The sequence below is a fragment of the Leptidea sinapis genome, chromosome 43 (genome assembly GCF_905404315.1).
Source record: "Leptidea sinapis chromosome 43, ilLepSina1.1, whole genome shotgun sequence".
Classification (NCBI taxonomy): Eukaryota; Metazoa; Arthropoda; class Insecta; order Lepidoptera; family Pieridae; genus Leptidea; species Leptidea sinapis.
Window position 1 is genome coordinate 5,059,473 of NC_066307.1, and position 14,140 is coordinate 5,073,612.

The following is a 14,140-nucleotide window of genomic DNA, read 5'->3' on the forward strand; positions in this document are numbered from 1 at the left end:
TATAACTTATACTTTTTTGGAAAACTAACACTGCGGATAATACTTAAGTCCGATTTTGTACGGAAATTGTATTCTTTTCCTAATATTATGAATTGTTTATATACTATTATTAATAATAATAATTTGTTATTTCAGACCCTTGATCCATAATACAAACACAATAAAAATTAAATAAAATAAACAATATAAATTACAAATTAGAGAAAGAAACTAGCTGATGATATCCACCCATTCATTGGTACATTGCTGACAGTATCAGCCTGTCAGACAGACTCCTGATAGTGCCATTATTACAAGTCTCAACCCTGGACATGAACGATGCAATTATTTTAGACTGAATGGCATTAAACGAATCAAACCTAGCCTCCGCGAACATTTCTGAAGCGCTAGGTTTACTAGCAACGTTTCAAGTCCATGAGGAATCAAAAAATGTTATTTTAGGTGACCCGTGCGACTTCTTAGAATAGTCCAAAGCGTGTATTGATACACCTTTACTTATAGCTAGTTAATTTTATTGCCAGTAGTCATTAAATTTTACAGTAATCACAGCCCATGCTGATTTCGTTGTAAGATCGATGTTCGAGTAAAGAATTTCACAAATACCTAGGTAACACTGAAAATGTTTAGAAAATGAAAAACGGCTTAATGTAGAAAGTTGCCAATACTTTTATTGTTTTTCGAAGTAATCTCCGTTCCTCTCTACACATCGTCGCATTTAATGAAACCACTGAGATAAGCAGAAGGAAGAATGGTCCCACCATTCTTCCTTAGGGGCCTTTTCGTACGCTCTCACCGCATCTTCAGGGCTCGTAAAGCGAATACTTCGAATACTATCTTTAGTTCTTGGGAATAAATAAAAGTCGCAGGGCACTAGGTCAGGACTGTGTGGCGGATGACTCATGACTGATCTCGACACCTGCCATAGTCAAATATGCAACAGTCCGTTTTGCGGAGTGCGCTGAAGCATTGTCGTGGTGAAGGAGGATCCTGCTTCGAGGATACTGCTGTCGAATTTTTTCCAAGACAACAGGCAAACAGCGACTGCCATACCAGTCTGCAGTAACTTTCCTTCGATCTTCTAGCACAACTGTCGCGAAATGTCCTTTCCGACCAAAGAACTGATTGTCTTTTGATTTCGGGTTCGTAGCAATATATCCAGCTTTCATCACCTGTGACGATGTCAAATACAGCGTTTGAGTCACCGCCGTTGAACTTATCTAACATTTGGCGACACCAGTCCATGCGAAGGTGTTTCTGGTCGTGGGTTAAAATATGAAAAATCCATATGGTACAAAGCATCCTGACGCCTAAATGTTCGTGTAATATTTTTTTAATTTGGCTCATACCAACGCCTAGGCTTGCCCGTATCTGCTGATAGGTCACTCTCTTATCTTCCTCTATCATGCTTCGCACAGCACTGATGTTATCTTCGGTAGTCGCTGTTAAAAGACGTACCCCACAAAAACAAATGATAAATGAATGCAATATACTACATTAGGTTAACAAAGAGTTCTAAAATTGAAATTCAAAAAAGTTTTCATTAGCAATGTTTCTAACTGGCCAGTTCTTAACATTTTCAGTGTTACCCACGTATACACTGTAGGTATTCCTTTTTAAAACACGGCTTTATTTAAGAAACACAAAGTTTTACATGAATTCTGTAGAACTTGAATTTTCAATAGTATTGTTTTGAATACAGTCTGAAACTGTTACGACAACGAAGCCATTAAAACACTGACCCAACAAAAAACAGGGTGGTGTAAGCCTCCTTACCTCCCGTTGAAGTGATGGCTGAGGTGACTTGTACAATTTAGTCAAACGTTTTGATAAATGGCTGTTAAGCATGACGACAGCATTCGCAAAATGGATCATTAAGTATTTTGCATTATCATTAGACCTTGCCGTTTGTGCGAACTGAATATTATGAGTTCTATTCAGTTCTATTGTTACGTCCTTCATTGTAAAGTTCCAGTGAAAATCAGTCCGTAAGTCTTCGTAAGTAACATAGTGGTTTATTTAGGTTGAGTAAATTCTGAATTGTATCCAATTCTTTATATACGCTTCATTTGTGTAATGTACCCGCCCGTCCTATAGAATGACCTGCTTCAATACACCGGAGGATTCACTCGTATTTTTGTCTGCGACGATTTCCTGGAAAAATCTTTTGAATTAGAAAATTAAATTTTTTATTAGTATATTCGGGTATATTTTTGGAGTTTTTTATTGAAGAGGTTCTGGTCACCTGGTGTTTAACGATCTAGCGCCTCCAGAGTATTCACAACAGCGTTACTGGCTATATAGAATGAAAGAAGAAGAAATTATTTATTCAATGAGGTCAAGATGGTACTTATGAGGTAGGAGTAGAATACATAGGAAGCAGGAGGCATTATTTTTAGAGGTACCGATGTCTTATTGTCTTGGAAATACCGTGCAAGAAACGCACGTTGACGTGGCGTGACAGAGTTGATGCTGGGTTCTAAACGGTTCTGTTGTCTTGAGTATCTTGGGCTCCGCTGGTCTGAATACTGTACTGATCCTGAAGTGCGCGCACTTGATTGTTACGCGGGTGGATTGGTAACGAGTAACAGGTACAGATTAGAGGATACCCCTCGTGTCCTCTTGGCTCCAAATGGCAGAATGGGGTATGCGTCACATATAATATAATACACGGACGGCTCTCTGATTGGTTGCTTGACCTTGTGTGATAATCATGTAATGTGTGGCGCTTTAATATTGTGTTGTCAATTAGTTATTATCTGTGAAATAGTAGGAAAATGTCATACAAAAGTTTGTTTTTGTTTCTTTTTCTATAGAAATTTATTTTAATCGTTTTGAGGCACTTGTTATGCTTAAAATAGTAGAGTCATAAATCTATTTCATAAAACTGGACTATAGACCGACTAGCCGGCAGACCATGAGAAATAGATATAATATATATAAAAATGAATTGCTGTTCGTTAGTCTCGCTAAAACTCGAGAACAGCTGGACCGATTTGGCTAATTTTGGTCTTGAATTATTTGTGGAAGTCCAGGGAAGGTTTAAAAGGTGAATAAATATGAAAGTGTTCGGAATTAAATAAAAACAACAATTTTGTTTTTCCTTTGATGTGTCCCCCGTCGTCCGATGTTTGTTTTGTATGGACGTATTTTCTATGAGAGAATTTATTGACGCATGGTTTGACAGTTCTGCTGTGAAACAATTTCATTACAACAACAGGGTGCATATTTTACGAAATAATTCTTGATGTTTTGAAATATAATTGACAAATTAATAAAAAAACATTATTTTATTTATTATATACAGAACAACGTCTGTCGGGTCAACTAGTATTATATAAAAAAGGCATTTTTTTTTCCTTAAACTATTTTTTATGGAATAGAAATATTAATAACAATAATACTAGAGGAATGACAAGAGTATTGCTGAACTAATAATATAATAAACGTCGCATAAACCTACATATGAATTTGAAAAATTACATTGATACGTGGCGGAGACCAAGCCGGGGACTTCGTGGTGAGAGACAATGGTACAACCTATTGCGCTAATGACGCTTATATAACATTTAACTTTATTAATTGTTTATCTAAAGAATAAGTAAATTAAATGGTACATTCGGTATTATTCTAAAGTCCAAATGTTTCTGTTTGTTCCATTCATCCCAGTCTGTAAGTCACAGAAAAGTACATGCAATTGTCAAGCAGTACTTACTCAATTGTTTGAGTACTAAAAATTTGAAATGCTATTTTACACATTATTGCAAAAATTACTTACATAATATAATACATGAATATGATACTTTATTGTGAATTTAAGCATTCTGTGAAGACTTAAATTTCAGAATCTGTTGCTAAATTAACACTGTTTTTGCTTACTCGGGAAAGATATGCCCCCATATTTTTCACTCTTTTGATCTGATGATCCAGGACAGTGGCGATAAACCAGTCTATTTTTTTTATGGAATAGGAGGAACCGAGCGAACGGGTCACCTGGTGTTAATCTATCCGGTAATATCTCTCGTTATAACGTTATATTCTCGTAATCCTTTCATTTGAAGTGAATTTGTTTAAAAAAAAATCTTATGCTATTTGATAAATATCTTAACTAAGAATTTTGTTTGAGGAATACCTCAAACAAAATATTAAAAATAAAATAAAAATCTTATTTTTCCTAATAAGGAAAAAATCTTATTTTATTATATGCCTTATGTTATTATGGTTAATTGCTTACTCCATCGCAAAGCTACGTGCCCATGGTGTTGCGGGTGTTGGGTGGTTGAGTCACCACTCACAGCTTCCCATTTCGCCGTTTGCACCTTATATAAAAAAAGTTCGTTGACGGACGTTGACTACTTTACTTAGTCAACAGTTCGTCTTATATAGAGCATCATCTGTCATAGAATACAACAGTTTTATGAGTAAATGTATACACTTTTATAATAAAATTCCAGCCACTGTTCAGGCGTTATTTTTAAATAAATATAAAGACTTTATTTAATAAAGGTTCTGCTGTAAATCTTACTATTCAATAACAAAAAATATTAACGATGGGGCAATCTAGCTCTAGACAGAATGATAGCAAATGACAGAAAAAAGGAGTGACATTGAAAAGAATTTCAAAGAATAGGAGATACAACTAAAAGCGATCTACATCGTAGCGCACGCCATTCATAACGCACTGATGTTGTTTACAACTAATATACATATTACTCTTTACTAAAATATCGAAGGCATGCTTTTTCATTCTGTATTTTGATAAGGTTACTTAGTTCAAAGTGAAATTTAAAAAATTTCTTAGAGATAACAGCCCTGATTAAGTTGAACATCTCCTAGTAGCTTTGATACCAACGAAATTTCGGTTGATCTTTTTGAGCGTTGCTTCGCATAGATCAAATCTATGACACACATGAACTTATGACTTTTTATAAAATTATTACTTTTTTATTAAAAAAATCACCAACCAATTTAATTTAAAAATTTCAAACCAGTGGGAGGCCTCTTTGCACAGAATGCCGGCTAGATTATGGGTACCACAACGGTGTCTATTTCTGCCGTAAATCAGTAGTGTGTAAGCATTACTGTGTTTCGGCCTGAAGGGCGCCGTAGCTAGTGCAAAATTACTTAGCAAATGAGACTTGACATCTCTCGTCTCAAGCTGACGAGCGCAGTTGCAGTGCCGCTCAAAATTTTTGGGTTTTTCAATAATCCTGAGCGGCACTGCATTGTAATGGGCTGGGCGTATCAATTACCATCAGCTCAACTTCCTGCTCGTCTCATCCCTTATTATCATTAAAAATAAAATTTATATCAACACCTTCGTATTCAACAGAAAATATTTTACTATGAAATCAGAAGTGTTTACCCCAGTGGCTCTGCCAGCTGCCTACGTGATTGCCGGTGACGTTTGTGCCCACTACACCGCCTGTTACCAATTATGTCCCCTATTTATAGCGTAGATTCTACTATAGATTAGTAACTCACTTTGCCTAATTCATAAGTCAATGATGGACGAAGTCAACTCAAACATTGTCATAAGATTGAGCAATGTCTATTAAAATATGTAGTAGAGAATTTCTCAACGCGAACTGGATAGGACACCGCATTGTAAGCACCGGGACGTGAACGATTCCAACTTTTTGTCCCGCGCGTGACAAATGACGTGACGACAGACAAGTGACGCGGCTTTACTTCGTGCATAATGCTCTCCTCTGTTATGTGTCCCGTTTGAAGTTATTTTGATGCTACTTTTTGGATGTTATTTAAAATTACGACTACAAATAGAATCATTAGAAATAATAGTTATTTTTTTTATGACAATAAGGGACGAGACGAGCAGGACGTTCTGATGGTACTTGATACGCCCTGCCAATTACAATGTAGTACCGCTCTGAATTCTTGAAAATCCCAAAAATTCTGATAAATCTGGTAAGATGTTAGATCTCGTTTGCCCACTAATTTCACTAGCTACTGCGCCCTTCTTTTTGTTTTTATTATAATTTGCTACATTGTAATTAACAAAATAATCTCTGGGAATTAAAATTATAATAATTATTATTATAATGACTAAAATCGGATCTAAATATTGGGCATGTATAGCCGAGTGGTTAGCGATCCTACCTACTAAGCTAGAGATCCCGGTAGGTGCAAGCATTTATATGATGAATATAGATGTTTGTTTCCGAGTCATGGATGTTTAAATGTATTTATGTATGTTTATATGAATATATTTATGTTTAAGTAAGTATATTGTATTAAATATATCATTGTCTTGTAACCCATAACACAGGCTATATATGCCTAACTTGGGGCAAGATAATTTGTGTAAAAAGTGTGTCAATATTATTATGACTATGTATTTCAATTTATTAGAACACATTGCCCAGAAGCTAAATAATTGTAATATTAATCGTGTAGGACATTTCAAGAGTTCATCGCTTAAGCTAGAAAGTTAAATAACTCCGACATTCCTTCAATGTTAAGTTTTAAATTGGTTCTCGTAGAAGAGCTTGTCTTTCTTAATGACACTTGCGCTCGAGAAACTTTAATCGTTGTTGAATGTGATCATATTTCATGATTACCTCGTGTATTCATTCCGTGTCTTTGTTTGATACTAAACGCTTAAAGAGCCTTTTAAGTGACCTAAGAGCTAGCTAAAATGAAAAAAAGAACCACACAAAAAGCTATGGTAACTTTATGCAGTCCTGTCTCACTGCGTCCAATATGATCTATAGTTACAATTTTTTTATGGAAATAAACTAATGGTAATTAATGAAAATTGAATAAAAGAATGGCAATGAGTTTTTTTGCTACTTCTTCTCATTAGCTCAACCCTTTAGGAAGAAGCGGTAGATTCAATAAAAAATTAAAAGTATTAAAATGGGTATAATATATCATTAAGAGATAGACATATTCTATTGTCGACTTTTCTTTAGAACTATAATATAAAAGGCATAAAAAGGCATTTATTTTCTCAAAATTGATTCCTTTAGAATTCTTTTTGATGTCATTTCTTATACTACTAGTACTAATACATTATTTTATTATAACTGAAAGGGTTTAGACAGCGTTTTCAATTAAAGCTCCCAGACGGCTATTTTTTTCCGTCACTTACAATCGTGAACAAAAACTAAACAAAATATATACTAAAATCTTCCTCGAGAATCACGCTATCTATTGTTGAAAACAGCATAAAAATCGGTGAAGTAGTTTTTGAGTTTATCGCGAACAGACACACAGAGAGACGCGGCGGAGGGCTTTGTTTTATAATATGTAGTGATAAGAATTTGCTTTGTAGTACTTAAGTTCGTAGCTATTTCACAAGACGTACATCAGTTTAATATAGATCCTCACTATAATATCAATCAAGGGGATGTAATCATCTCTGGTGAGTCGATCGATGTTTCTATCACACGAGGCTGATACGACACCGAGTGGACGCGATCCTCGCCTGATTGCTTTTTAATAGCGTCGCCCTGGCTATTGATGAACACCATCCATACTTTTTATCTAACTCCTCATGCTGGGGAAGTAAAAACGATAATTGAAAACGTTTTGGAAGCTGTGAGGAATTTTTTAGATATTAAAGTTTTGTTGAACATTTGTCGTTCAGTTTCCATTAAGCACGTGTCTGTTAAGATATCTTGTTTGGAAATTTTAACTTAAGACTTATATTTATTATTTAGTTGGAAATAAAGTCCAGCATTTGTATTAAAGTACAACTGAAAAGTGCTAAATACATATAATAATAAATATTGAAATTGACGCAAATTATCTTGCTCAAATTAGACCTAGCCTGTGCTTTGGGTTGCAAGACAACGATTTAATACGATATACATACTTAAACATACATAAATACATATAAACATCCATGACTCAGAAGAGAAAAATCCATATTCTACAAATAAATGTTTGAGCCTACCGGGAGTCGAACCTGGGACCTCTTGCTTAGTAGGTAGGGTCGCTAACCACTGGGCTATGTAGGTCGTCAACTTATATACATTTAAAATAGATTGTACATGCATAGGCGTGCACGTGGAGGCAACTCTTAGACGCTATAATGTTGAATAATTATGCTGATAGCATTGACGTAAAATAGACAACTAGACTCACAAAAATTATCTGAAGCAAAACTCTGCCTACGCGTCTATTAGGCAGAGTTTTTGTTCAGTTGTGTTTCGACCGCGCTTTGAATACAACGCCACGCAATGACATAGTGTGCAGTGAATAACTAAATAACAGCATATAACTTAAAAAGGATGCAGTGTCGTATTTCAGGTAAGGCCTTCAAAAGACTGAATTACCACGTGTTTGGCAGTGAAATAGATTATTATTAATAATTTACATGGATTGTCAATATATTTATATTTGAGTCTCTTAGTATATATAATATGTAAACATAAAACAAATATTTGTTCACTTATATAGTAAATAGAGATATCAAATTAAGAATTTTAGCCGGACTTCTCGAAGTTATCTTTCTTTTAAATTTGTAAACTTTCATCACAATATTTAGTAAAAGAAACTAGGAAACTGCCCACAAACAATTTACCAAAGCTACAAATAACATTTTTTCAATTAACTAGATATATTTTGCTGTAAAGTTGTAGTAAAATACAGTATTTATGTTTTGGCAATTATCGCGTGACATTTTCAAAATATGTTATCTTTGTCAGTACATAAATTCCAAATAAATAGTGAAAAAGGTTTCATGTTGCAATATATCGTGACTGGTTCCAAATTCAAACTGTAAGTTTATATCGCGTGTCTGTTGTTGCCTTTACAGTAATGTTTCGAAAATAGATGACTGTCATAATGTCTACATAGCTTTTCACTTTACGATCGATTATTTTGTTTTCTGATTTCTGTTATTTTATAACCTCTAAAACTAATTTTGTTCTTTATACTTTTAATGGTATTAGTTGGCATTATTAAATGTTGCCTTTTAGATAATTTTAACATCAGTATCATCAAATCCAGCCTGTTCCTTCGAGGGGTAGGTCCCCTCCATTTTCTTTCACATAAACAATGCATGCTCCTTTTTTCTTGGCACTCTTGATGGGTTCGTTTTCAGTCCCAAACTAACCCAATCTGACCCTAGAATGTGCACCTAGTTTCACTTTTAGCGTCACATGGCCTCACGTCATAGCCTCGTCTGTTGTCTAGCAGGGGCTACCACGAGCAGGTGATGTTGGCAGTTGGGGCCGATTACATGTTATCATCGTTTTCTCCCTTAGTAGAACCTTGTCCTATTCTGAATGTATCTACTCTATTCTGTGCTTTTGTTGCTATCCGTTCAAAGAAGTCGATAATCAATAAAATATCTTTTTTTCCTTTCACTTTAATTATTTCTTCCTCATTAATATCACTGTTGGTTTTTCACATAATGATCAGCCGCATGATTCTACCTCATAGTCACTCCGCGATCTCTTTTTCGTTATTGTACCCTCGTAACAGCTAAGTTTCAATTTAAATTCTTAGAAGTTCAGCGATAGCGCAATTTTTTAGTTCAATTTAGTAATTCAGGATAACAAACAACCGTTTGCAAATGCAAAGGATCGTTCAGTAATTATTTCGAGTCTTAGTTTGCTATTCATAGTTACTTTCCCCAAGTTCCAAGAATTCTTGATGATCAATAAATTAAGGAAATAAAACAAATAAAGAGTTCGACAGTTTTTTATTGTAAGAAGTAACGAGTTACGAGACAAGCAATACGTTCACTTAAGTGATACCCTGCCCAATACGATTTAATACTGCTAAAATACAAAAACTCTGAGGCACCGCGATTGCGTACACAGGGTCGTAAGATAGGTATTAAGTATTTTAGTTGCTACGGCGCCCTTCAGACCGAAACACAATTAATGCTTGAAAATTACTGCTTGGCCTTAGATAAAGGTGCTGCTATGCTGGTCTTCTGACCAGCTAGATGGGTATCGTAGTGGTATAGAAGTGCTAAGTAAGCCTCCAACTAGCACAATTTTATGATATTGAAACATTATTTAACAGTAGGTGAATTGTGAAGAGACACAAAGACAATAGAGTGATTGTCTTTTTCTTCTAAAGGTACGAATCCCTAAAATCACGTTCTTTCAATTATATGACTAACACGTTGGTTCCTAAATCATCTCTAAAAGCGAAAGACAGACAGGGAGCAGGCGTAAATTGTTCGAGACGCAAACTTCTTTCGTAATGTAAGCAATGTTACAGGCAAAATGAAAAGTCGTGTTCTGCGAGTTTTATAAGGAATTTTTCACGCAAACCGCGCTCAATGGCAGGGAAAAAGGTCTTAGTCGTAAGCTCGTAGTTAACTTGCCCCAAAATACGCACGTGCTACCTATTTACTTGTCAGCCTTTATTTTCCGTAAATCCAGACGTTTTGTCAATATTTGTACTAGATATTTACTAAACAATAACACGTTAGCTTTAATATGGATATTAAAAGGCATAAAAGGCATTTATTTTCTGAAAATGTATTCCTTTAGAATGCTTTTTCATGCCATTTCTAATATACTAGATACTACTACCGCTTCGGAAACAAATGGCGCTCTGAAAGAAATAAAGCGGCGCAAGAAACTCTCCCAGCATTCTTTGTTTTGCACTCTTTTTAATAAAATATATATTATATATGTGATTTGTACATTAAAGTTACTAACTCGCGAGTCCCGGTACGAATTTTGTTCTTAGTACAAGTGTTCGTGAGTTCAAAGCTCGGGTTGAGTGAACGTGCGTGAGATATGATGCCACTTTTCACATAGAAATATTATGAGCGACAAAATAATTGATCATACTAGTAGACAAGTTTGATGGGCTTCCAATAATTAGCATAATTTTTTTATCTTGCTATAAGTAATAATTTTTTTGTAGTTATTTTGTAATGAAAACATATTTTGTATGAAGCCCATAAATAATGTATATATTGTCAAACTTATTCGATGTTTGCTGTATCAACGAGAACTGCTGTAATAGATCATAGAAACTGTATCATATTTTTGATGTGCAATATTATATTTATATTATATGTGTACTATATATTACTAGCTGCCCAGATAGACGTTGTTCTGTAGATAATAAAAAAAAATGTTTTATAGGAATTTGCCAGTAATATTTCATTACATCCAGAATTATTTCGTAAAAAATGCTCACTGTTGTTATACTGTCAAACCGTGCGTCATAACCTTCCCTCATAGAAAATATATCCATACAAAACAAATATTGAAAATAAAAATTATTATGGGTCCCAAATCGAAATAAAAACTATCCTATCTCTAAAGTTGGATCTAACTGCACTCCATGAAGTAATACCCATTAAAATCCGGTCATTAGTTTAGGAGTCCATCGCGGACAAACAACGTGTCACGTAATTTATATATATTTGGATTATATTATATGTACACTGCAGAGTGCATGATATAAAACTAGCTTGTATAAGTATATGTTTGTAACTATAAATTCCAAAAAAAATTAAATATAAAAGATTTACACCTTACATATTTCTAAGATTTTCAAAAGCTACATCTATTTGTTACAGATTAAACTACGCCCTGGTGGGTCTTCGACCTTGGTGGTGGCACGCATGTAATGTTATTTTACACGCGGCGTGTTGTGCGCTCGTCGCCCGTTCATGCGTCACAATCGCACGTCTAAAACGCCCGTTTGCTGCGTTGGCTGCTTTACTCTTTGCTGTACACCCCGTGCATACAGAAGCGGTAAGCATAAATTGCATACAGTCCGTTATGACTTATAGCTGACCATTTTTTAATTAATGCCTTCGTTAATATTAATAACTTTTTTAATAACACTCGACACTGTCACATTTTCCAATTACGCACCCAATATGGGGATTTACTACAATATCCCATAAGCTCATCTTTACAATAGGGTCCCAAAATAATTGGAGTCATTTACTGACTACAGTATTCAAGACCTATATGACTTCGGCACATTCTATTTATAAATATATGCTCACCTCAAAGACGAGAATGACATCGCCATAACCTCTGGTATTTCAAATGTCCATCAGCAGGCGGTGTTGACTTTTCATCAGGTGAATCATGTTTGGCAACCTATAAATAAAGCAATCAATTGAAATAAATCACTGAATATTTTATAAATATAGGAATAAACTTGGGTTAAATTGCAGGTATTTTTCCTAATAATGTTGGATTCTTAAACAAGTTAAACATATTATGTTTTACAGGTAGCTGGAGTGGTTGGCAGAGCTGATGTACTTGCCTGTGTCTTCTTTCTTTCATCTCTACTAGTATATCATAGGTAAGAAACTATTTCATTGGATTAAATGAGCTCACTATTCCAATAATATAATTACATGACTTAAGCGCAAAGTTCTGACCTAAAACTCAAAATTCCATCGTTATGTCGCAAAAAATCGTTTCTAACAATTATATTGTACATATGAATAATATAAAAAGCATATTGTCGGAGGGACAAATAATCGTTTAATTTATTAAATCTTTTTTAAATCGATTAATTGCTATTTAAAAAAAAACGGTTTATTTATTGGCATCGCCAACACATTCACCAACACACATCTAAATCTAAGAGTGATTATACTTACAGGCAACGACCACATGCAACTATTACATACCTATAACTATTGGATTTAGTGACTTATAATATTTTAGTCCGCATGGTAGACTACAAGATACCTTCTGAAAATATCAATTTGTAACTCAACCTATTTTTTATTTCTTCAATAATCATGTGGATCATGGAACATAATTATTTTTTTTGTTGATTTTGATTTTTTTTTGAATTATTTACCATCAATCAACAAAAAAAGTTATTAAGTTAAAAAATCGTTTTTATTAATCACCTGTAAATATTGATTTAATTATTTTACCTAATGACAGTAAAATAATAACTAAAATGAAGATTATAACACTGAGTTTGTTAAATAGACATGCAAAGTAAAATTATAACCAACTAATTGTTTTCCAATTTAATTTCAAACTTCGTTCAAATCTTTCCGCGAATATTATTTATTTTTATGCGAATTCGAATTGCGATTTAAGTTATTGCATTACCACTCACTATTACCAGTGGGAGGCTCCTTCACACCTGATGCCGGCTAGATAATGGGTACCACAACGGCGCCTATTTCTGCCGTGAAGCAGTAATGTGTAAGCATTACTGTGCTTTGGTCTGAAGGGCGCCGTAGCAAGTGAAATTACTGGGCAAATGAGACTTGACAACTTATATCTCAAGGCGACGAGCGCAGTTGTAGTGCCACTCAGAATTTTTATCATAATGAGAATATTAAAGAAGCACAACTTGTCAATTTTCTTGGTATTACTTTAGACAGCAACTTGTCCTTCAAGTCACATGTTGACAAAATTAGAAAAAAAAATTAACCAACATATATTTGTCCTCAAACGCGTATCAAAAACAATAGGTGAAAAAACAGCATGGCATATCAAACATTCGTGGTTTCAGCTTTAAGATATGGATTGGTCATATGGGGCAACTCGGTGAGCATAGGGCTTTTATTTATTGGACAGAAGAAGTGTATCAGGGCAGTTTGTGGAGCCGGCCCCCTAGATTTTTTGTCGACCGCTATTTAAAAAATTGCTGCCATGCCTATACATTTATGAGATAAGCCTATTTGTTCAAAAACATATGTGTGATTTCTATATAAAAAAAGCCAGAAGGTTTTAAACACAAGGTATCCAAATAAACTCATAATGCCCTTCTGAAAAACTGCATCTTTTAGTAGAAATTGTTACAGCATGTCTGTGAAAATATATAATAAATTGCCCAATGAATTGAAAGATTTACCGTTCAAAGTTTTTAAAAGAAGACTGCATCAGTGGTTAACAAATAAGTGCTTCTATAGTTTAAATGAATTTTTCAATACAAAATGAATTAGTCTATTTGATAATAATATATGTAAATTAATATACTTTTATGACATTGAATTTGTTAATATTATACATAGGTACTAAATGAATTATTAAGTTATTTACGTCTTATATTATAATATCTTAAAATTTCATTTTATAAATATTATTGATATCATTGTGAAATCCGACATGTTTCGGTATAACAGTACGAGTAGTGTTTATACAATTTTGTAACATATTTTGCATGTCAATTGACGAAACATATTGGATTATCCATTATATTG

The 14,140-nt window shown here is 34.2% G+C and overlaps 1 protein-coding gene across 1 annotated transcript in view; it reads left to right on the forward strand.

The window, feature by feature from the left end:
• Positions 1-14,140, forward strand: part of LOC126977001 (protein O-mannosyl-transferase TMTC1-like) — a 191,740-nt gene that overhangs the window by 144,803 nt on the left and 32,797 nt on the right. Inside the window, exons 3-4 of the mRNA XM_050825636.1 lie at positions 11,525-11,702; positions 12,194-12,267. Of these exons, the coding sequence (XP_050681593.1) occupies positions 11,525-11,702; positions 12,194-12,267 (252 nt within the window). The remainder of the gene's footprint in view (positions 1-11,524; positions 11,703-12,193; positions 12,268-14,140) is intronic.